This window comes from Podarcis melisellensis, assembly GCF_964234715.1.
Source record: "Podarcis melisellensis genome assembly, chromosome: 9".
NCBI lineage: Eukaryota > Metazoa > Chordata > Lepidosauria > Squamata > Lacertidae > Podarcis > Podarcis melisellensis.
Genome location: NC_138541.1, coordinates 25,309,216 through 25,334,164, shown reverse-complemented (window position 1 = coordinate 25,334,164; position 24,949 = coordinate 25,309,216). Strand labels below are relative to the sequence as shown.

At 42.6% G+C, this 24,949-nt stretch overlaps 2 protein-coding genes across 9 annotated transcripts in view; one reads left to right on the top strand and one right to left on the bottom strand.

Moving 5' to 3' along the window:
• ALPK1 (alpha kinase 1) overlaps positions 1-23,935 on the bottom strand; it is a 58,999-nt gene extending 35,064 nt beyond the window's left edge. For 2 of the 7 annotated variants that reach the window (XR_014171604.1, XM_081924807.1), the window contains exons 1-2: positions 23,872-23,935; positions 21,154-21,210 (exon numbers count right to left, since the gene is read on the bottom strand). The gene's annotated coding sequence lies outside the window, so the exon portion shown is untranslated. Of the gene's footprint in view, positions 1-3,554; positions 3,611-5,064; positions 5,325-11,235; positions 11,383-11,589; positions 11,704-18,705; positions 18,837-21,153; positions 21,211-23,871 lie in introns of those variants that run through there. The other 5 variants (XM_081924805.1, XM_081924806.1, XM_081924804.1 and 2 more) reach the window with 5 other exon arrangements.
• TIFA (TRAF interacting protein with forkhead associated domain) lies at positions 16,998-22,788 on the top strand. 2 transcript variants are annotated; one of them, XM_081925466.1, is made up of 2 exons: positions 16,998-18,468; positions 20,811-22,788. In XM_081925466.1, exon 2 carries the CDS (start codon positions 20,836-20,838, stop codon positions 21,409-21,411), a length of 576 nt encoding a protein of 191 aa, XP_081781592.1. In that variant the 5' UTR covers positions 16,998-18,468; positions 20,811-20,835; the 3' UTR covers positions 21,412-22,788. The 2 variants fall into 2 exon arrangements, with proteins under 2 accessions (XP_081781592.1, XP_081781593.1); XM_081925467.1 differs by lacking the exon at positions 16,998-18,468 and adding an exon at positions 18,978-19,116.
• Positions 23,936-24,949: the final 1,014 nt, after the last annotated feature.

Sequence of the window (24,949 nt, the reverse complement as noted above, 5' to 3'; positions counted from 1 at the left end):
CCTTTCGCTCTCAAGGCAAAATAAATAAATAAATCTCATCCTCATTTTGATCTTTAGGCTATGCTACAATTCCAGAGAGACCAATGAGGAGGAAGAAACAAAGACCCGAGGAGCTCCACGTGGAGACTGCATTTATGGATTAATCCCAACAGGGAACAAATAAAGATCGTCCCAGGAGTGTCCGGTGGGGACTTAGCGCAGTCAATTGAGAAAAGCAAATCATTATTTAGGGCCAGGGCTGTTTTGACTTTCAAATAAACATTTTTAATTATTTTAAGTGCTACACTGAAACTTCCCCTTTCTCTGGATGGAAAATTATGGTGACCAATGAACGGAGGCGCTGGTGATTATACAAATCTTTTAGTCATGCAAGGAACCTTTTGCAAAGCTGAGAGGGGAGGGAGTGATGTTTAAATTACTTGGGGAACTGCAACATCTGGAAGCACAAGGCTCATTACTAACATTAAGGGTTTTGTTATTTCCCTTTTTGGGGTTGTGTGCGTATTCCCTTCTTCTCTAAAGTCTCCAAACAAGTAAAAGATTGGGGTCAGTGGAGAAGGATCACTTTCACAAACACCACTATATGTAAGTAATTCAAACTGATGGGATAGCTCAGTCAGTAGAGCATGAGACTCTTAGTCTCAGGGTCGTGGGTTTGAGCCCCACATTGGGCAAAATATTCCTGCATTGGACTAGATGGCCATTAGGATTTCTTCCAACTCTATGATACAATGAGGCATACAGAATTTCCCCATTCTGATCTGTCCATACTCTGGCCCTGGCTTCAATCAGGAGTAACGTCAAGAGTGATACAAGCTTGTATTCAAGAACTCTGCTTGCAGAACAAAGCTTTACAGACCCACCTGTGTAAGCACTTCAGTCCCCACCACCTGTCATTCAGGAAGAGTTGGTGGAAAACCTCTGGAATGACAGAGAATGTGGCTTTGCAGAAGCTGCCCCCACCTAACTTTTGCTGGTTTCCTCATCTCACTTGCAGCTCCTTGTGGCAAATTCTAGGTCATTCTAGGTCAGGGAGAGTTCCCTGACTTTCATGAGGAATTCCCTTCTGCTGGTGGCAAGGAATGCTCTAGCTCTGGTGAGATTTTGGTGCCAGCTTAAAACAGATCTTGTTCTCCTAGGCATTTGGTCATGCAAATCTAGGCAAGGCTGTGCTGAACCGTAGCTATTATCTGGGATCGTTTCCTCACCAGTGGCTAATTTGGGTGATTTAATCCTTGTTTTCCTTTCAACATGGTGTGTATGCAGCCTTTTTCCTCTCCACTGCAAGTCATCTAAAAAGCAAATTTAGGCTGCAGTGCTATATACCTGCTTACGTTGCTAAGCTCAGCCGGACTTACTTCTGAGTAGAAAAGTATAGGGCTGCAATATTAGAGCCACATTTTAAAATGATATACCAAATGTACAGCCAAGTACAAATTCTCCCCCTGCCCCTTCAGCACTTTGAAGTATGTGCTTGTCAAAGCCACTTTGAACCCATGTCATTACGCTACACTGCACTTTGCATCTAGCCATTCTAAAGGGCCAGATTTTGCTCCCTTTGGAATTCAATAGCATGAGTCCCATGGCCCTGCAGAGGGAGAGCAGGGCTGAGCACCAAACGCCTGGCCTTTGAAAAGGTCAGATTTAAATTTTAACTTTCAAGTTAATGAGGTTTCTCTCCTTATCAAAACGAGCAGAGCTGCATTTCTTCTTTCTGTACTTTCCTACAACTGTAGTTTGAAGTTAAATGTACATCTGAGGTAAGAATATGGTATCATAAATGATATTGCATATTGCAGCAATATATGATTTGAAATGTTGGAATATACCACACAACACATACAGTTTGTGGGGAAGCTGCAAGTTTTTAAAACAGATTTACTGTATTGTGATGTGTACTGTGGGTTGTAGATGAGCCAGGGAGGTCTAGATGATATTAACTGGATTATCAGCATTCACTTTTCTACACATTTATACCTGATGAGCTTATCTCTTTGTTTGTTTGTTACTTGGTTGCAGGATTTCCTTAAATAAAACACAAGCTCTTTGAACACACTGGTGTAAATACCATCCCAAGCAGAAAACTAAATCTTTTTTCTTTTCTTTTCTTTCACAAATAGGCCAGCACTTCTCCCCACTGGCATATGTTGAAACCACAGCAAGAAATTTGTAGGCTATTTCATTTGTAATGTGCTGAATGAGAGATGAAGCATGGCTATTTGCTTGAGGCTCTGCTGCCATCTTACTCGTTTGCTGGTTTCAAGTTTAAACGCTTTTTCTTTTTGTAAAGCCTCGTATACCGAACGGCACCGGCTGTATTAAAATAAGGAAAACCCTGACTCAGGGACAGCCTTTCCTAAGGCAAGCTCTCTTGTTAATATGCACCCACATGAAAGGGTTTCTTTTCTCCTATAGAACTACAGTGTGCGTGTGTGTAAATTGCAAGGGGCTCATTGGCATAAATCTCGGCTGCGACCTCTGAGGTAAACGGGATTTACATTACTTTCTGACAAGAATTAAATGAAGGCCTTGTGGATGTATGAACAGCCTTCTAGACTGCAACAGATGGGCATGAATGTGCTCCCTAGGCAAACTATCAGTGACATCTGTGTCCTCCAAATTCTGGTGGTCTCAGCCAATTAACAGGCAAAATGGGAAAAACGGGGAGGGGGCGAGGAGGGCTGGTTCCTGCACAGTCTACCCTACCCCCTTCCCTCAGCAGAAGCAGAAGTGCTTGTGTTTAGAAATGAGATCAAGAGTAGCCTGGAGCAGAGAGGAGATTGTATTTATTTTTTTTTAAAGAAACTATAGAGATTAAGCTTTACGAGATGGACTTGGGTTATATTAGATATTAGGGAAGCACTGTATACCTGATAGACCTTTATAAAGCAGGCTACCCCTTTTCTGTTGCTGTCATTTATGCCCCTCCCCCCAAAAAAACTCGTTATCGCTGAGGTTAATTAGAATCACAGAATTTTAGAGTTGAAAGGGACCCCAGTGGTCATCTAGCCCAACCCCTGCAAGGCAGAAATCACAGCTAAAGAATCCCTGACAGATGGATAGCCAACCTGTTTAAAATTCTCCATTGACGGAAAGTGATCACCTTCTGAGGTAGTCTATTCCACTTCCAAACACTGCCATTATTATTCTTATTCTTATTCTTATTATTATTATTATTATTATCATCATCCCACCCTTTTCCCTTACAGGGACTCAGTTCTTATTGTCACAAAGTTCTTCCTAATGTTTAGCCGGAATCTCCTTTTTTATCATTTGAATCCATTTGTTTTGGTCCTACCCTGTACAGTAGCAGAAAACAAGCTGGCTGCATCTTCTATGTGACACACACACACACACACACACACACACACACACACACACACGTATAAATGCTATGTCTAAAGCTGTTCCTACTATTCTCTATGACAGGGGTGGAAAACCCTCAGGCCTGAGGGATTAAGTGGATTATGCAGTTAATTATATGATGGTCTGTTTGGGACTCTGCACAATAACATTGTTTTTAAACCATTCACACACAAAAGACAGCTGAGTACCATTTTATCCATATCAGCAGACTGCTGGTGTGGGACACTGATTGGTATAAGGCCACCTATAGAGTAAGTTGTTGTTGTTTATTAAATCTGTATACTGCCCTCCACCCATAGATCTCAGGGCTCTTCTCTACATTAAAATAAAAGATAAAAACACACAAATTACATAATAAAAACAAAAACCAATAACCCCCCTCTCCCCACACATTTAATAGGGTATCAGATATAATCAGCCAAAGAGGAACGTTTTTTGCCTGGCACCTAAAGGCGTATAATGAAGGAGAGTTCACGGCAGAGGACAGACTCAAAGCCCTTCTGGATTAAAAACTCAGAGCACAATCCCATGCATTTTAAATTGGATTTAAGTACTGCTGTATTCGGTGGGGCTTACTCCCAGAAAAATGTTCATAGGATTGTAGCCCCAGTCTCCTAGCAACTAGGCTGCGAAAAACATAATGTTCAAAGCAGCCTATAACTATTGGGTCATAATGTTTCCCTCTACAGGACCGCAGGAAACTTGCCCATAGTGATTCAGACCCATTGGTCCATGAAGTACTGTCAGTTGTGACCAACAGTGGCTTTCCATGGTTTCAGACGGAAGTCTTTCCCATCTTACCTGGAGATGGCAGGGACAGAACCTGGGACCTTTTTGCATTAAAAACATGTGCTCTGCCACTGAGCTACATCTTTTCCTTGAAACAATATTTCCTTACGATATGATTTGCTCACATTTGCTATTCATTTGGGATACTAGTACACTAAAATGTGGGACGCGGGTGGCGCTGTGGGTTAAAGCCTCAGCGCCTAGGGCTTGCCGATCGAAAGGTCGGCGGTTCGAATCCCCGCGGCGGGGTGCGCTCCCGTTGTTTGGTCCCAGCGCCTGCCAACCTAGCAGTTCGAAAGCACCCTCGGGTGCAAGTAGATAAATAGGGACCGCTTTGTAGCAGGAAGGTAAACGGCGTTTCCGTGTGCAGCTCTGGCTCGCCAGAGCAGCGATGTCATGCTGGCCACGTGACCCGGAAGTGTCTTCGGACAGCGCTGGCTCCTGGCCTCTTGAGTGAGATGGGCGCACAACCCCAGAGTCTGGCAAGACTGGCCCGTAAGGGCAGGGGTACCTTTACCTTTACCTTTTACACTAAAATGCAAAACTTAATTATATTTTGTTTCTTAAGAACGTAAGAAGAGCTTGCCAGTGGATCTGAGTAGCACCAGTTTTCAGCAACTGGTGTTCAGAGGCATGTTTCCTCTGACTTCTTTATAGCTGGGAGTTTGAATATGTTACAGGACATTCAGTTTACTCCAGCTGGCATAAGGACTGCTCTTTTACCTTTTCCCTTCCTGTGAGTTACTGTTATAACAGAAAGCAAATTAAGGCTGAGAGCAAATTCATACCCAACTTGGACTAAATACAGCACTCTGTCCATTGGGCTATATTAGTCCTCAAAGTTTTATGTGTACATGACATAGAAATTTAATATAGCAGGCTATGCAGGATTTTCTCCATTAATCTTACCTTGCTGGGATATTCCTTTCTTTAGTTTTGTGCAAGCATACTATAGTCTTGACCCATAGTTATACAGTATAGTTCCACAGTATCATTTTTCTTCGCATCACTGCTGCTATGTAGCTTTCCTTATGCAAACTGGTGAAAAGTGTGCAATTGAAAGTAGGGGAATTCAGGACTTTGGAAAGCAGTTTGGTTGAAGAGCTTTGATTATTGGAGAGCATCAAGTCTCTGACAGTGCAGTTCTATGCATGTCAACTCAGAGGTAAGTCCCATACAGTTACTCCCAAATAAACATGTATAGGATTGCAGCCTAAAGGTGTTGAGGTTATTGATTAAGCCTAAATACAAAACACATCTGATAGGCTTTAACCATCTTACTGTTATTGTAAAGCACCAAAGCTGCTGCAAGCAAAGGCTCTAGCAGCTCAGTCAGCTGCTTGTGGCTGGAAAGCCAAACAGGATGTTTGTGACTGTTGCCATGGGAACAAAGGGGCAGTCCATTCTGTACTGAGCACCGGATGTTAGCTCTGTGTGTGTGTCATATGACCCATACTGGAAGTACATGGGTGGAGTCTATTCTAACTGCTATGGAGTGCAGACATGTTTTCTCTGTACTGATATGAAAGACAGGAATAAAAGATGTAAATAGATTTCTGTCTGCTTCTTTCCCCTCCCTGGGGGACACCAAAGGGGAGAGAGGAAGAACGGTGTGTTCCTCTCACACATCTGAGAAGAATCGCCGAGACCTCGGCTGCTTATCAGCAGTGTAGCAGCGGGGAGGTCGCCAAGGAATATCTGCCGGTGCCTACGGCTGAGAAGGACACATTCCTCTGACCGAGTGGCAGAATTCCAACACTTACATCCGTTCCTCAAAATATTTAGATCTTTAAAAACATATAAAACATATTCATTCAACATTAGCTTATATGTATTACACACCGACACCCGGAGGTGCTTTTGGACTCACAAGAGGGCAGAACGGGGGGCGTAACAGGGGTGAGGCGGAGGGTAATAGAGTGTAACAGGGTGGGACATGCTTAAGCACACGGGGCTGGCAGCAGAAAACCAGCATAAAATAGTCGCTGCCAGTATGTCTACTGAAAAATTCTTATCTGTTATCATACAAACTAAGAACACTTCCAAACTATTGGAAATTTGATGGTGGGATTCAAAAATATACTACCAAATTCAGGCTATGCAGTTAAGGTGGATCGGGCACTCTTGTGCAACAAACCCCACTTTTAAGAAGAAAAGAAAAAAACAGGCTTTCACAGCATATACAGTGGTACCTCAGGTTACATGCTCAATTCCATGTTAGTTGCTTCCAGAAAGAAAATGCCTGTTTGCAAATACAGTGGTACCTCAGGTTACATACGCTTCAGGTTACATACGCTTCAGGTTACATATGCTTCAGGTTACAGACTCTGCTAACCCAGAAATAGTCCCTCAGGTTAAGAACTTTGCTTCAGGATGAGAACAGAAATCGTGCTCCGGCGCGGCGGCAGCAGCGAGAGGCCCCCATTAGCTAAAGTAGTGCTTCAGGTTAAGAACAGTTTCAGGTTAAGAACGGACCTCCGGAATGAATTAAGTTCTTAACCCAAGGTACCACTGTACTGTAAATTGACAGGAAAGTGTGGAATAACAATTGCTTGACATGGCATCATATAACCTCCCTACAAACTTTCTGCAAACTAATTAAGATAACGCTCAATAAAGAGGCCGCCTAGAAGCAACCTAAATGTTGACATGTGCGAGCAGTGCTTTTTTCTGGGGGGATGCGGGAGTATCACACCCCTAAACATTTCGTGAATCTAAGTTTGGCCTCATTGAGGGACAGTATTTCAATAAGGTTAGGAAAAGGAGACTACCCCTAAACATTTTTTTAGAAAAAAGCACTGTGTGTGAGGATTCACGCGAGAAGCCCTATTCGCATCAGACTGACTATTTAAAGTGAGGAACTTTGTGAGTGTTATGTGGTTTACAGCTCAGAAGTTGAGACGCAGCTAGTTTTGCAAAAGAACTGAAAACACGTTACCGGTACAGTGTGCAGTGAAACATTTGCTATTCATGCTTGAGGCCAGAACACTAAAATGCAAAAGTGTTTCTTTCCCCCTGAGAGGTCATGGCAAGTTTTGCCCATTTGCCCATGAAGAATGAAAGTGTTCTATAGGCTTCGACGAGTCCTAAGAAAGGTTTAGAGCAGAAAGTTCCTCTAGTTCATTTCGAAAGCGTGAGCTCACATTACTTGCTAGCATTTCAGCTCCCTCAGCCCAATAGCTTAGGATTTGGGCGGCTGGTTGGTTGGTGAGGGGGGGGGGGAGGCGGTGGTTATTGCAGTTTTGAAGGGTTTGTCTCTGTAGACATGGAGAGCTGATGATACATATTCATGAATGAGAAGTCTTCCCAGACCCTGTTAACGTTGACAAAGACTACGCTGTTTCACACAGCAAGTGGACGGGAGTTGCGGGTGACGACGGCTGCAGGAAAAGATTAACTCAAAAAACAACCTTATTCCTTGCGTCACTTGGCCTTGCCTTCCTAATGATTTCCACAATTGTTGCTTTGGGACAAGACTGTCATTCAGAGATGGCTCCTTCTAGCCATATTCAGATAACAACAATTTCCTTAACTTCTGTTTTATTGGACACCACCAAGTAAGATCAGAACAGAAAGGAAGCAGTTTCATTGATTCACAGGCTGGAGTTTGGTCTCTTCAAAGGTAACTTTGATCTAGAAATATGTGGTGTACCAAATTCATTATGTCTTTTTAATGAGCTTTTCAAATTTATTGCTCGTAATGTCGATTCCCTTTTCCACATGCAGCCATGTCTTGTGAGATGGTCGTATTTAGAGAGAAACAGTCCAAACTTGTACTTTTAAGGTCATTACTAGGGGAAACAACAGGTGCTTTTGTTCTCTAAATTATGACTCCCTCAAGATTCTGCCTTTGGCCACGTATTTCTTTTACTTTGTAAATTCCCCCTGCCCTAATGGAAGTGCATATGGAGGGTAGGCAGAATGTGGGACTAATGAATAGAAGAATTCATTGATAGAAACCTAACGAGAAAAGTGGGCGCTTTCAGACATGCCACCCAAGCCTACATTTGTCCCAGGCAACAACCAGGTTTCAGCATGGCTTCAGAGCACTGGCATGTGTAGAGTGGAGATAGAAACATAGGCCACATTTGCATTTAGAATGCAACATCTAGAATAATCTGGACATTTCTTTGGTGGCCCACACAACCCTGTCTTGACACCAAGGGCCATTCTTCTGGAAGATGATCACTTGGGGATGAGGGACCAAGCCATGCTAGGTTTGGCCTGGGACCAAAAGCTGCTCAGACCTGACCATGGGTTGGTTGTGCATGGGTTAAGAAGAAATCATGGTAACAGTAATTAAGAACAGTAAAAACAGAGTGGTGGAAAAAAAACCGCTTTAAATAGATCTAAGCTCATTATTATTATTGGATTTTAACATGGTGCTATGGGAATGGTTCAATCAGCGTAAGCATTCCAGCTAGCCAGCAAACCGCCAATCCTCTCCTCTCCTGCATTCTGTTCTAGAATGCCCCCCAATCTAGAACAGGGGCACCCTAGGCATTCAGGGGAGGAGGGGAGCCCTGCTATGCTAGGAGAAGCTCTTCTGCAGTTTTCTGCTAGCCGGATTTGTTGCTTTGGTCTAATTATGTAGTTGTGTAAATAATTATATTTTATTCTGGGCTCTCTTGATGAAGGATGGTATATAAATAATAATAACAATGACAATAGTTGAATCCCACCCATTGTTAGCATTAGATCACCATCAATACCATTATAATTTTAGTCCTGTCCATTCATCTGAAGAAACCTTGATTCTCCATTTCTTTGTCATGTTGCACCAGGGGTGGAAAACTGGTGGTCCTCCAGATATTGCTGGACTACAACTCCCATCATCCTTGACCATTGTCCATGCTGGTTGGGGCTGATGGGAGCGCAAGTCCATCAACCTCTGGAAGGCCACAGGTTCTCCAGCCGATTAAAATTATAGCATTCTTTCAAGAATGTAAAAATAAAAACAAAAATAGCTTTTCATGGTGAATCAATTCATCTTAGGGTGCCTGTTAGTTACATTAAGTAAACCATATACAAAATGGGGGGGGGGAGAGAAGCAAAGCACCACTGAATTTAGCTTGGCTTAATATGCTGGTGGTGGTGGAGAAACTATAAATTACCTCAGAGGGTTTACTGTGGTAAAATCATGCTCTCCCTCCCACCCACCCCTGCCCATCTGATTAACATGAAGATAAAGAAATTTGTCTCTGAGAGTGGACTATCAAGGCGCTAAGCTCAGTTTCGAGGGTTTATGTTATCATGCAATGTTTGCTGTAGACATTTCCATTTCATTAGCATATTCTGCTTTACATGAAACCCAGCGATGAATACTCCTCCTGATCTGAAGCTAATCCTCTTTAAAGAGCTACAGGCTATATTACATGTGGCCCAGCCACAGCTATGCCATAGCTGAATTGCTTTGAAGCCTATTGAACAGTGTTCTCTTGTGAGACCATGCGCAGGCCTATAAACCAATGCCCCTTCTGTGTTGTGAAAGCCCACTGTTTTTTCATGAGGAAGGGTTTTTATAAGAGGACAGAAACTACCCCACCCCTCCAAGCAAGGTCACACCACTCATGAGACAAAGATGATGCTACACTTCCTATATCGTTTCTAACCACCAACTCATAAATTGTACCAAACAAATTTTGAGTAAATGTGGATTGCATTTAGCATTTACATTGTTTGGAAAGCAATAAATGAAAGGGAATAGATTGTTTAACATCACAGTGGTCGAAAAATCATAACATGCATAAATAAAAGTCATCTTCTGCTGTATACAGAATACAGCTTTTGATGGGTAGCATCCTCTATATTAGCAGTGACCTTAATTCACTGAGTACCAATCCTTATATAGACAAAATAGCTTTGGAAGACTCAAAAAGGCTTGCAAAAATATAATAAAAGTTAGTGTGGAGGGAAACAAAAAGGTTAGGGGACCACTCCCCACAAAAAAACTGAATGAGGACTGAGGTTAAATAATCACAGAATGGAAAATCAGATGAAGAGAAAATGGAATGGAGGCTCCCCCAAAAGGCAATAACTGGCTGGCTGGCATCCTGAACAACACTCCATTCCACAGTGTAACCTTTTTTTAGTGGACACACTTGTACACTAATACTTCACAGATTAAAGTGGGTGTAATTAAAATAAAAGGGTGTAATTAAACTGAGTGAATATTAAGGAATCCAAGACTTATAAATGGTGCCTTTGTTGAAACAAACATAAATAAATAAAATGGTAGCTTTTCAAGCTGTGCAATGTGAAAATCCTATTTGTGCTAAATCATGTGGCATTTTTAGCTGCTCATGTCCATAAAGAAAGACTTCTGTTTTTTTAAAAAAAACACCTTATAATAAACAAGACTTATGAATACTTCGATCCACATAAATACACTTTCCAAAGATTTCCCAGAATCAGCCTTGTAAATAAGTTCACAAAAGTTACTAGCCTGCAAACAACCAAACAACCCCTCCTCCTCACTATGGGTCTGCTATAAGATTAGTAGCCTGCGTTTCCATGCTAACTGCAGAGGAAATGAAGCCCTGTGCTTCACAACTAGCACAGAAATGCAGGATGCCAGGCTCTAAGCAGGTTAGTTAAAAATGGGCCTTCAGCCAAGTGGCCTGGTGGAGGAGGGATGGACTAACCCAAGGTTTCCCAAACTTGGGTCGCCAGCTGTTTTTGGACTACAATTCCCATCATCCCTGACCACTGGCCTTGCTAGCTAGGGATGATGGGAGCTGTAGTCCAAAAACAGCTAGAGACCCAAGTTTGGGGAACCCTGGACTAACCTAACCCTTTCCCACCTGCTCAGTGAGCTACGTGGACTAAAGGACTGACTCTTTAAAATGCTGATGCCAATGTCCTGTAAGAAGGTTCAGTGCAATCCGGAATGTGGGGACACCTATTCTGAATTTCAGTCTGCCTCTATTAAAACAGCACATTGGCTATTTAATAAAGTCCTTTACAAACAAACCAACAAACCCACATGCACTCAACATGAAATCACGTAACGTGATATTGGTAATTAGATGTGTGTGTGTGCCAAACCATTGCATTGGGGTATAAAGGGAATCAATCTACCGGAGCTCTCTCCAGATGAGAAGCGCTGCTGAAGGACATGACTGTGACAACCACCGTGTGTTGTTTATCATGACTCATCTCATGATACGGTTATTAGCCTTTGTAGTCCTCATGAGCAGCTGTGGCCATTAAATTGCTCCTGGCACTCTGCTGGGAAAAGGATGTTCGAGTGAAGAGCCCTCCTGAATTCTCCCTAGACTTTTCAGTTGGCTCTGGCTTTTACTCTTTCTGAACCCTTTTTCTACAGCAGAGTGGAGTGCCGCTGCTGTGCATTCACCACTACTTTAGGGCTGCGCTTGCCAACATTTTTGGCACAAAAAAACCGTTTGGAAAGGGCCTGCAATATTCCCTCACCCGAAAACTCAAGAATGTTTGCTTTAGTTCTTTCCAGCCTTTGGGTTCTCCTTCTCGGCTGCTCCTTCTGCAGAACTTTTTGAAGGCTTTGCCTCTCTCACTACGTGAATCTAACTGGTCAAGAAAAAACAGTGTCTTTTTGGGCGGCAAGGGCTTTCATACAAAGTGCCACCCAATTCCTTCTCCCCCCAGCTGCTATTTATTGCTAAAGGAGGCCTAACTCCCAATGCAGAGCCACTTCTTCTGCGCAATGACCAACCAGACACTTTTGGGAAATCCGTGAAGGGCATGTAGGCAAAAGCTCTTGAACCAATGCTGAGGAGCAACAACAGCTTGATGGATTCATTCCTGAGAGCTTCTGAAGGCAAATCTCTTGTGCTGAAGCCCTGCTCTGTCTTCATGACCACCCTGATTCTCTTATTTCTGTTCCTTCACTCTCATTGCAAAAGGAACTGCAACTCTCACCAAGATACAATTCCCAATGACGGTTATACTGATTTCATAGAACAGCCAGCTACAAAACTGGGGAAGCTCAGTTGGTAGAGACTCTTAATCTCAGGGCCATGGATTGAAGCAAAAGATGTTCGGCAAAAGATTCCTGCATTGCAGACTAGATCACCCTTGGGGTACTTTCCAGCTCTACAATTCTATGAAAACTGATGGCCTGTGGGGATTTGTTGACAAGTAGAGCTAGCAGAGGGACCTCTTGGGGTGTCCATCACAGCTTTCTTCCTAGCCATATGGCAGCAAATATCCAGCAAAACTAGCACTGAATAGTTGTAAGTCTGTGATGGAGCAGAGCATTTATGCAAAGAAGATTCCAGCTTTAATCTCTGGCATCTCCACACAGGGCTGAGGAAGACCCCTGTCAAAAACCCTGGAGAGCCGCTGGCCACAACCAGTTAATAACTACAATACTGAGCTACATGGACCAATGGTTTAACTTGATATAAGGCAGCTCCTTATGTTCCTATGAAGTTCTGGAGAGGAAGGATTATGGAAGTGGGAAATCACTGAAGTGACTGCATAGCATTCATCCAGATAATGAAAAACCATGTATAGACCTGTAAGATTACTTAGATCAGGGTCAGATTATGACTTTTAGAGGACTTAAAGCACAGAAAATATTATGGTGCCCCCCAGATGTAATTCAAAGTAAAACAATACTAAACCATATCATAACACTTTTAAACAAAGCATATATTGCAGTTATCACATTATTTCAATCTATGTTAGTAGAATGCCTCCTGCTTTAGGTGAGGGTAAGTAATAAAAAGAGAACAGAAAAATGGGGGAAAGTGTGTGTGCACAAGGAACTCTAGTAAATTTCTGGTTTTCCCCATGAAGATTACTGCAGTGCTTTTTTAAAAAAAATGCAGTGTCAAATTCTTTTAAAAAAACCTTTCTTTTTGTAGTGCTGCTGCTTTGCTGGGGTACAAAGCATGTGTTTAGTCTGCGTACTGAATAATCAAGCACTGTCTTAGATCATCTGGAGTAATTCTACTTGTGGTGCTGCACCCTACAGAACGTCATAGGATGGTGATCCCAAAATCATAATTCTCTGCTATTGGATTCTGCTATGGAATTCCCTTCCAACTGCTATAAGTAAAGCAGCAACCTTCATTGCCTTCAAATGTCTTGCATAGACATATCTTTTTGCCCAGGCTTTCCATGGTCCATAAAAATGGACTCTGTTGTTATTTACAGTTTTACTGTTTTTATGTTGCATTTTTGTTTTAATGATACAGTTTACATAGCCCACCACTTGAAGATGTTTCAAATATTAAGTGATTTATAAAGATTTTTAGGAAGCAAGCAAGCAAGCAAGCAAGCAAACACTTCTAGGTTACTTCTCAATTATTCCAGGCAACAGTGTGCTAAAAGTGGCAGACGCAAGTCTGAACTTAATCCGAGAAATGAAATGAAATAACATTTTGGGTACAGGATTCATGGCATCGCATTCACAGATAACACTAAGCCAAACCAAGGTTTGGTCTTGGCTATAGACCATGGTTAAAGAGAAACCAATGACTAAGACAGACTTTTGCTTAGCTGATGTGCTGAACTGACTTGAAACTACTGGGGAAGAGTAAAGTGGGTGTGAGCTCCTTTCTAGCAGGTGCCTAAACTTTTCACACAAAGCTTGCACTCCTATGCACACTCCTATAAGCCCAACTGAACTTCTTTCAAACGCAGAGACCTGGGCTGCAGTAAATCACTTTTTAAAACAACATGCAACTAAAATGCTTTTCAATATTTCTGTTTCATGAGATCTGTTGACCTGGAATCATAATTTTGCTCCTTCCTATATAATTTCTTTTCTATTTCTCATTGATTTTGAACCACTGATGTGATGATTTTAGATTATTATCCTTGATCCCTTGCTAAAGCTTTCCTTCCACAGCTCACATTATTCTGCATTGTTTCCAAGAGAACACCTCGCTTGTCACTCATTCTTCACTTTTTTTTCTCTCCTGGGTATAATTCCTCAATTGTCGTACTTTCTGATTCTCAAAAACAATTACAGCCACAATCTCACTGTTGGGTTTGCTGGAGAATGAAGAAGAGGAAGCTTGTGTTGCATCTGCCGTTGCTGCCTCTGCACCTGCTCTCTGGGTGAACAGAGGATTTAGTCTCCATGGTTGTCAGTCCAGAACTTTCAACCCTGATCTTGTCAAAACAGATGCACGCGAGGACTTGTGTCGAGCTTGGTGAGATTACTCTTGTGTACAAAAGCAGTCACGTGCAGAAATCCTGGCAGGATCAGTTTCTTATTAAGGCAGGACTGAGTCCTTCAGAAGAACAAACAAAGAAAGCATCATGGACAAAGCATCGATGGTGAGTATGTCTGAGGCAACATTGCCATCTAGAGACTGGGAAGCAAATACACCGGAATAGACTTTCTTGAAGACCTATGGAGAGTTTGTCTAAACTAAAGAGTGATAGGATGGATTTTTGAAAAGAAAATAGTGTCTTTTTATTATTTGGAGGTGGATATATATCTGCCCGTTAGAGAAAACAAGACTTCCCAGATCACATTTTTATATGCTTCTTTCAATTTAACTATAGTTTCCATACTTGGTAAATTGAAACATGTGATCAGCTTCCACTCTTTAGATTCCCCCATTTCCTCCCAAACCTTGTTCTTCCTTTCACTTCCAATATTTTGCTTGTGAACAGAACTTCATGTGCATTTCAAACATTTGCAGATTTTAAACGGATTTTCTGGAAATCAGTGGGGAACATTCCAGACAAAATTAATCGTTTTTCAAGCACATTAAATGTAACAGGACACATTTATACGTATTGATTTCATTCCAAAGAATCAAACTGCTGTAAAAGTGATTAATTTTGGCTGTATTGTGCCAAATATTTATTTTAAACACTGTATGATAAAAACATCTTTCCAGTATATTTATTGCCTTAACCTTTCCATTCACCTATTCCTTTTTCACAGAACTTATCTGTTCAAAAAATTCAGGAGCGCTGGATTCCTGTAAACCACACAGTGATGAGCCCAGTGATGTGACAATTTCTTTCTTCTAATCCTGGTTTCAGACAAACGAATGTTTGCTGTTTTGTTCAAACTGGTAAACTATGGTTTGCACCTGCTGAATCCGGTTTGCAGAGCAAGTGCAATACCAGTTTGGTGTCTGGAACATAACAACTACTACTACTACTACTACTAAAAAAACAACAACAATACTTTTATTATTTATACCCCAACCAACTGGCGGGTTTTCCCAGCCACTCTGAGCAGCTTCCAGCACATATAAAACATAATAAGACGTCAAACATCTTTTTTCTTCTTCTGGTTGCTGTAGCTGTGGAAATTATATGATGGATGTTTGATTGTTGTTACTTAATGATTGTAATAGTTTTATGTGTAGATATTGAGAGTTGCTTTGAGGTTTATGCAAAGTTTATAAATGAAAAGTGATATTTAAGTTTTAAAAATAATTGAATAGGTTTCATCCCAAACTCCCTTGCTCCACAACATTTCTCCATCCCAGAAAATGGGAGGGCAAATTACAGCCAGGCAAAGCCACTTGAGAAGGGGGGGGGGAACAGGACCAACGAGGGGTGTGGCCTGGAAAGAGGGCGTAGGCTGGGGAGAGTCCTGAGGACCAGGCAGAGAGAACTGGAGGGCCGCAGGTGGCCCTCAGGGCTGAGGTTTCCTGTTCCTGGTCTACACTGCACAGCAAAGACTCACACAGGAGTCTTCCTCTGCCCTACCTGGAGATGCCAGAAGTTGAAGTACGGATATTTTCTACAAACATGTGCTTAATGAATTTATTATGGCGCTTCCTGTTAAGCAAATGTATCTGCAAATCATCAGTGTTGTTAAATTCCAAGAAAGTCTGTTAGGACTGAGGTACAAGAATTCCCACACATCAGGTTATTTGTGTGTGTATTGGGTAATAAACCCAAGGTTCTCTGAGTAATAAAGCAATGTCTCCTTGAAAGATACACATTGACAGCGGCTTTCTTAGCTCTATAGAAACCAACAATAAAGTAATAAAGACATCCTTCAGAAAGAGTACGTTTCCGCCTTACCTGAAGAAGCACTAATTTCTTGTAAGTCTGATGCTTTAATGAGGAAGTAAGGTGAAAGAAGATGTGAAATTCAGTTTGCAGGAAGTTCACAGAAAGTCTGACAAAGATTGCTCAAGAAAGGAATGACCAGAGGCCTCTGCAACATTTTGCAACACAGCTTAGTTATACAGTCATACCTCAGGTTGAAGTTGCTTCAGGTTGAGTGTTTTCGGGTTGCGCTCCGCGGTGACCCGCAAGTAACGGAACGCGTTACTTCCGGGTTTTGCCTCTCGCGCATGCACAGACGGTCAAAATGACATCATGTGCATGCGTGGAAGCGGCGAATCGTGACCCGCACAAAAACAGGTTGCGTTCGCTTCTGGATGCGAACGGGGCTCCAGAATGGATCCCCTTCGTATCCAGAGGTACCACTGTATATAGATAGTCTCATGGCTGGTGCAAGGCATTATGGGAGAGGGAGTAGGAAGCTCTATCTCAGGGGTAGGCAACCTAAGGCCCGGGGGCCGGATGCGGCCCAATCACCTTCTCAATCCGGCCCATGGACGGTCCAGGAATCAGCATGTTTTCGCATGAGTAGAATGTGTCCTTTTATTTAAAATGCATCTCTGGGTTATTTTGGGGGCATAGGAATTCATTCGGGGTTTTTTCAAAATATAGTCCGGCCCCCCCACATTGTCTGAGGGACAGGGGACCAGCCCACGGCTGTAAAAGGTTGCTGACCCCTGCTCTATCTCATGGCTACTTAGCATCTTTTGCAGAATCATGGATTTAAAGTTCTGGAGAAAAGCCTACAAGCTACTTCTATAATAATTTTTTTTTTTTTTAAAGGAAATGTAGAAAGGAAATCCTGCAGATGAAGGAACATATAACAGTACACATTGGAAGTGCTTGATATATAATAAATGTCAATAATAGTAACAGCCTTAACAAGCGTGGTGAATAAAACTCTGGTGTCCCCAATGAGAGATAGAGATGTGGAAGTTGAGCAGCTATTTTCCACTGAACGATAAATCTCCAAAATGTGTTTAATTGGAATGATTTTGTGAATGCAAGAGTGAACCACAGTAGTCATAAACAAGTGCATCAGGGATCCCCAAAACGGTCACCAGTTTGCTAGTGGTAACAATCGATGTCATTTTACAGCAGGGAAAGTCGCTACACTACTTTATTGGAGGAATAATTTAAAAAAACCACCTGTGAGAAATACAGAAAAGTCTTTCAGCATGATGTCAGGTGATAGAACTGCTCCATGTATGCTCCCAACACCCACTGCTCCTCTGTAACATCTTCCCTCCTGCATGTGACAAAGGTGAGCTTCACTGGCTATTCAAAATAATGATTGACTAGCATGGCAATGAGGAAACTACGGCCCTCCATATGTTGCTGGACTACAACTGCCGTCATCCCAGACCGTGTTAGCTGAGACTGAGGGGAACTGAGAGCCCAACAACATCAGGAGGCCAGAGTATTCCCATCCCTAGACTAGCAATTCCTTCAAGAAACTGTAGACTCTTGTTACTTCTGCTAAAGCAAGGCAGGTAAGGAAAGCTGTGCCTATTTTTCTCCCATGTTACCCTATGATGGGTGAAGCTTTTCTAAGTGTCAAATGTCCTAACATAGATGTAATGCAGACCTTGTTTGTTTAAGAAAAGGCAGTTCCAAAGAAATGGGTTTTAAAAACGCACTCGAAAACTTGTATGCTGGAGCTATGCCAACATTAGTGGGGGCTTTGTTTGCAAGGACCTGACCTGCGGCTCCTCACCTTTTAACAGGCAAAAACGTTTGCTGGAATCCCCACTTCTTAAATACTCTTATCTATCTGTGGAGGATATTCTGAATAATGCATTTTAGAGGGGGCACCGGGGATGAGTTCATGGAGCCAGTGTGGGGGTGTAGCAGCCTGGAAAAGTCTGGGAACCACCACTGCTCTTGGCAGTTATCTTTAACGTTACCAACTGTCACTGACTTCAAGAGAGGAGCCTGCACACCAGATGGCAGCCAACACTGTTTCTAATCATCCCTGCACACACACATTTTTGACTCGAGCGTCAAACGTCCCGCTCTCTACCCCCTCCTCGCAGGGAAAGGAGGAAATCCCCTGGCAGAGCAGAGCTGCTGCGTCCAGATAGCAACTCAGCTGGCGCTCGTCATCTCCCTTCCCTCGCGCCCCCTCCCCTCTTTCGGGGCCGGAAGGACGGGAGGAAGGGGCATGTTCTCCAAAGGAGATGTGAAAGCAATCTGATCACATGGGGACTCCCTTTTCTTGGCTCCTCTACTCCAAGCTCGCCCAATCTTGCTGCCTTCTGAAATTGCTTGGCGCAGGTAAACGTATCAGTGTGTGTGTGTGTGTGTGTGTGAGAGAGAGAGAGAGAGAGAGAGAGAGAGAGAGAGAGAGAGAGAGAGAAGGGGCAGGAATCGTAAGATTTTAATCTGAGCTTGTTTTCAACTGCAGCAAAAAAGCAAGAAAAGGGGGGTTGGGAAGCAATCGGATGTGGAAGGGCGTAAGGCGAGGTTATGCTTTTAATTAGAATAACAATACGGGGGACAACGGTGGCTCACCTTGCTCTCTGGCTACTGGCGTTTTCTAGGCAAAGGGGCCGGGGAAATTCCAACGCTCGGTTTGCGCCAAGATGTGGCGCCCGCTGCCTGGGCTCGGACCTCTCGCTTGCTTTGCGCTTTCGTGCCCAGCCGGAAGCGCAAGTGAAACTGAAACTGAAAGTGTGATTCCTGCCCGGCGCTTGGTTTACTAATCGGCAAGGCCTTGTGGGACGGGCCTCCCGTTCAATTACACAAGCGATCGGGCTGGTTGGTGCAACTGCTTTCGGCGAGGATGGCGCACTCTGCAAGCCAGACCTCGACCAAAGCAGGGAGATAATAGGAGGGGGGAAACAGCCACATTCCTCCTGGGGCGTCATTTTCTAGTATATTTGGTTCGACTTGTCAGATCAACAAGCACCCCTTTCTCGGAGGGTAAGCTGAGGAAGAGGGAGGTTGTACTGTATTAGCATATTTTTTGGGGTAAGGTTTAAAGTGGCCTTTTTATTTGGAACAGTTCCAATACCACCTTGATTATGACCAAGCAGCTTGCTGCAAAATAATAAGCAGGACTTTGAGGTCAGGTCATTTGAGGTCATTCATCAGGCTGGAATAGCACAACGAAGTTTTGCAAAGGGCAGGGGTATGTGTATATATGTTTGATTTAAAAAGCTGGCTTTTCAGGCCAAAACAAAACGTCACAAAAATACAGCAAGCCTTTGAGTCCACAAGAACTCTTCATCAGGTTGGGTAATGTAGCAAAGTTTAGCAGGGTAAGAGAAAAGCTGATGTTGAAACTACTGTGGTCAAAAAGTTTGCTTTTGTATGAGCTTAGAAGGGGTGTAGCTATGGGGGGGAGGCTGTTAAGAGCTCTTCAGGTGGAGGAGCAGACTTGTGGGCTTTGTCTAAGTATGGAGTGTATAGAAACAACTGTTATTTCTGGAGTGCGTTCTGGTGAGAAGCCAGAGAGAACCATGAACAATGTGGGTGCTATCAAGGATGTAGCTAGATGTTTGGGTAAAGTGAACAGCTACAGTCCAGTGTGGTTTTAAGTTGGGAGTAAGTTGAATTCAGTAGGGATTTCTGTCACCAACCCAAATTTTGAATTGTCGCTCCTTTTGAAGCTAGCTTTACTAGGGTTTCTAGGAGCCTAAGTAGAGTGCGACAGCATAAGGCCCCAAACCCATCTATTACAGCATTCTGTTCCTACAGTGGTCAACTAGATGCCTATGGGAAGCTCACAAGCAGGACACGAATGTAACAACTCCTGTTGTTGTATGCTAGAAAATGATATTCAGAAATATACTACTGTACTCAGATATTGAAGGTAACAGAGCTATACCTGGTGGTCTAGTGGTTAGGATTTGGTGCTCTCACTGCCAGGGCCCAGGTTTGATTTCTGGTCAAGGAACACATCCTTAACAAGGCCTGGATAGCCCAGTTGGTTAGAGCATGGTGCTGATAATGCCAAGGTTGCAGATATGATCCCCGTATGGGACAGCTGCATTTTCCAGAATTGCAGGGGATTTGACTAAATAATCCTCAGGGGCCCTTCCAACTCTTCAATTCTGTGATTCCATAATTATCTTTGATAGCCATTGGCAGCTTCATCCTCCATGAATTTTTCTAATCCCCTTTGAAAGCAGTCCAAGTAGGTGGCTATGGTCACATTTTGTAGTAGTAAATGCCATAGTTTAGCTACATGCTGTCTGAGGTTTTTTTATTTTATCTGTCCTGAATGTGCCATCACAAGCAAAAGTCCTTTCCTGTCATTGTATCCTAGAAACTGGCATTTTGAAGTATACTGACTGGATACTGGAGGTAACAGAACTATCCCTGGTGGTCTAGTGGTTAGGATTAGCGCTCTCACTGCCACGGCCTGGGTTCGATTGCCGGTCAGTAGATGCTCAGTTCTAGAATTGTGAAGGAAAATTGGATGGGGGGAGCATCTGCAGGTAAGATGGTGCCAGGCAGATCCATGAGAGGGAAGGTGGCTGGCTCATATGCCTGTTGCCCTGGGAGAGGAGCCGACACATTTTTCTGACTGTAGTTTGTTTTTACATTTTTTTTCTTTCTGGTTGTTTGTTTTTTTTAAATAGTGTGAAGTTGTGGTTGATGTTTTCTTCCAGGGTTTTTCTGAGAACTAGTACTGCCATGGCCAGCTTTGAAACTGAAGATACAGAAGAGACTGTGACCTGTCTCCATATCAAAGTCTATCATCCAAGTCAAATGGAAAAGAACGTATTCCAAGCCTTCCACTTTTGCAAGCCACATCACGTGAAAGTAGATGACCTAGTGAAGTTTGGAAGAGATGGTCAGGTCTGCCGCTTTAACTTTGTAGATGGACGGGCCTCACGTATTCAGTTTGCTCTGCAGTGTTTCAGACACTTCAACAGCTCAAAGATGGGTTTTGAGATTAAGAATTTGAGCAAGAAGACAAAGCTGTTTGTGGATCTCGCTGAACTGGCTTACCTGAATAAGGTTGAGTTGCAAGATACATGCATGGTTTGCTTTGGAGAGTACCAAATGCTATTGGAAAAAGAAGAAGGACAGTCAGATAAGTATTTTGACATCCGCTTTGAATTATCAAAAACACCCATGTTGCAGCCAAAAAACTTGTCTTGGCGGGAACCTATACCTGAATGTGGCTTTTCATGTGCTGAATCTCCAGTTGAGATAGATGAGACGGAAGAAATAGGAAACACCCTCCATGAGAAATGGACTTACTAGTTTCAATGTTACAAATTCAATGTTGTTGGTTTTTTGCCCTATGTACTATTGCAGTTGAATGGTATCCTTCACATATGTCCAATATATGCCTACACTATGAATAGGCTAGCATTGTTCTTTGTAAGCTGCCACTTTACAGATATTTTGGCATCATTGCTTAAAATACTGGTGAGGAGCCACCAGACTGTGAGCCTAATTAGCTGGTCAATGACATGTGCAAAACACAATGCCTTTGCCTGCATGGTTTGACTTCAAACTGCATGGGCAAAGGAAAACAGGTTACCTGCTGTCATTGTGATTGACACGGCATCCTCAAAATTGGCTCCTGGGGGTGGGGAAGGTAAGGATCTGGCCCACCATTGGGATCCAGTTTCCCACCTCTGGCTTAAAACAGGTACAGCCAGAGGACTTGGTGGTAATAATGCAGGCTTTCAATACTTTTCAGCAGTGGCTGACCTGTAGCCTTCTAGATATTGCAGGACTCCCAACAATTCCAGCTGTCAGTTCCAGCCAGCATGCCCAATGATCATGGGATAATGGGAGTTTTAGTCCAAAAGCTGCCACAGGCCACAGGTGAGCCACCTCTGCTCTAAGGACTACCTGAAGGCAAAAAGAAAATTCTGACCTTGTAATACCACTGTCATCTTGGATGGATGGCTAACTATCACCCAACAATATAAAACTGGAGCCAATTGCTTTCCTTATTAAACTGGGCAATGTTTTGTTTAAATATGACACTGCAAGCCTGCCCAAAAGCAAAAGGAACTTGGAGAACATAATAAGGTATGCAATATCTAAATGCCTCTTTTGTATTTCATAGCCTGACCTGTACATGCTTCCTGCTCTGTTTCTGAACAGCTGTTGATTTGAAATTGCTGCAAGTTGTGAAAGTACATAAACGCATGCATGCTAGCATTAATACTGTTGTGCAACTATTTTGATTCCATTTGGACACCGTGCTGTGTTCTCTTGTGCTAGTAGCTGTTACATTGTGAGATTAGGATTGGGGCAGAGGAGGTGACTTCAGATTTGCATTTAACCAAGAGGAACACTGGGGTAGACCTGGTCTAATCAGGTTTGATTCCCCTTATTAATGAGGTCTACTTGGTGCCTTTCCTGACCTTGACTAAGAAATACATCTTTTCCAGGCTTTTGATGGACAGTGATTGTAATTAGCATGCTGCTAGAGCTTTATGCTGCTGTTGTGAGTGGAGCAGGGGGTTTTGTGTATTGCTTATGATCTGAACGTATTTCTGTGTGATTGTGCTTGTAAAATATTTTTTAAACTTATCCTTAAAGTATGTTACAAGTCTTTTGGAGGCCTTCTGTGTAACAAGCAACTAATAAGTTTACTAAATAAACACAATATAATCACAATCTCTCAGTCTAACTCATCACAGGGTGTTGCAAGGATAAGAGATGGTTCAGCAGAGAACTGCCTACATTACCCGTAGCTACTTAAGGCTAGGATAAAATGCAATTAATAGCATTATTAAAGATTCAGGCTGCAGTCATCCAAAGTTAGGCTGCTTAAAATGGGATTTATGTTGCCAAGCAATGAAGGATTGCAGCCAAATTGAAAATCAAGTTCAGCCCTCAGGGAAAAAACTGGTTACAGCGTTAAAAATGAAGAAACATGTACACCATGCATTTAAAGCACTCTTCTGTCGCTTTAGTAGTCATGGCTTCCCCCAAGAATCCTGGGAACTGTAGTTTAAGGGTGCAGAGCATTTATTTAATAAAGTTTATACACTGCTTGATCGCAAAAAACAACCATCTCAAAGCAGTTTACAAAAAGGCTAGGACAATAAAATTGTAGGTAAAAAGAGTTAAAAACAAATACTTAAAACATTCAGAATTTTAAAATCATCAATAAACTAAAGACACTCATCAACATTCTACAAATCTGGGTAGGCTTGTGTAAACAAAAATGTTTTTAGCGGGTGCGGGGGGAAATAAAGGTGCTTGTCTGATGTCAGCAGGTAGGGATTTCCAAAGTTAGGGTCTGCCACAAGGATCAGTTTCTTACAAATACTGAACGGGTATTATGTGGCATATGTAAAAGTGTCAATTCTGTAGTTAGATCTCCCACAGAGCTACAATTTCCAGCACCCTTGACAAACTAGTCCTTACAATTATTTTGGGAAGGGGAACCATGACTGTTAAAAGTGCTGCAAGCGTGTTTTAAATATACAGTATGGTGTTAATGTGATCACAGGTTTCCACAATGGGTCATTGTATGCTTAAGAATATCAGGAACGCAAGGGGTGGTGTCTGTGAGCTAAATATACCGACATAATGTGACAAGGGCAGTGGGGCCAATATGTGATAGATAGCAAAGCCACAAGTCTTTTCAGTAGTAGCAGAACAAGGATTGGACTGAGGGACAGTAGGCATTAGCTATGTTAATAAGACAGCTAAGTGCAAAGTTAGACTGAATTCTATCAAAAGTTATTTTACCAAGTTCTGTTTCTTCAGAAGTGGAGAACTGATGTGAAAGTTCCAAAGAACCACCCTGCTGAATCAGACCCAAGCCTCATGTAGTCCTGCATCCTATTTTCCACTTTGTCAATCAGAAGTCTATAGAAAGTGCAGGAGCAAGAGAGGGCAACAGCTGCCTCTTGATACTGGAAGAAGTATAAAATAATTGTGATTAGTAGCCATTGATAAGACAAATTCCAGAAGTATAAAGCTGATCACCATCCAAATTGGAGTCTCCCACTACAGTGCATAGCAGGAAGAGATTAATTTGCCCCACCTTTGCTCTTCAGAATTCTACCAGTCCAATTCCACCACCAACCCCAAACCCACTGGTAGTGGTGGGGAAGCCACCAACTCATATACAGTATACCATGCAGGAGTCCCCATTTGGTCTGCAAATCTGTTTTCCCCAAGCCATGCCCACTAGCCCTATACCTGATGAGGAGAGATGTGGGGCAGGTATAGATGCAACTCCTGCCAAAAGAAGGGTTTGCAGGTGCCAGCCAGCTACATGTGCTAATGCATGCCTTTGCCCTTGCAGTATTAAAATCAACTGATTGGGTGGCTCTGCTGACCTGTCAGGGAACTGGGAGAAGCAAGGAACTTGTCCATCAGCTAGGCAAGCCTCCCAACCCCATGACCTCTGGGAATGGCACATCCCTCAATTATGGTAGAAAGCAAGCTTTTTGCCTGTGTTCATTTTTCAGCAGGGCAGACAATTCTTGCATTTCAACTCACTTCACTTTCAGGTACCAGTTCGAACAGGTAGTATCAGGCTAGTTCTGAAGTGTGTAAAAATTTATTCACAGCTTGAGAAATTTAAAACTTTAAGGACTGATAACATGAAAAAGTCAGGAAGAGACAGTAGCGCATGTCAAAACCAAAAATATACATCTGAAGTGTAGAAATCTTATAATAAAGCAAATTACAGGCATTGCAAAATGCAACACTTAAAATGAAAATATATTATGCAACAAAGCTCCCAATTACGAAATGCAATACATTAAGAAAGGATAAGCTGTTTAATGTCATATGTACATGTGGCCAATATCTTTGT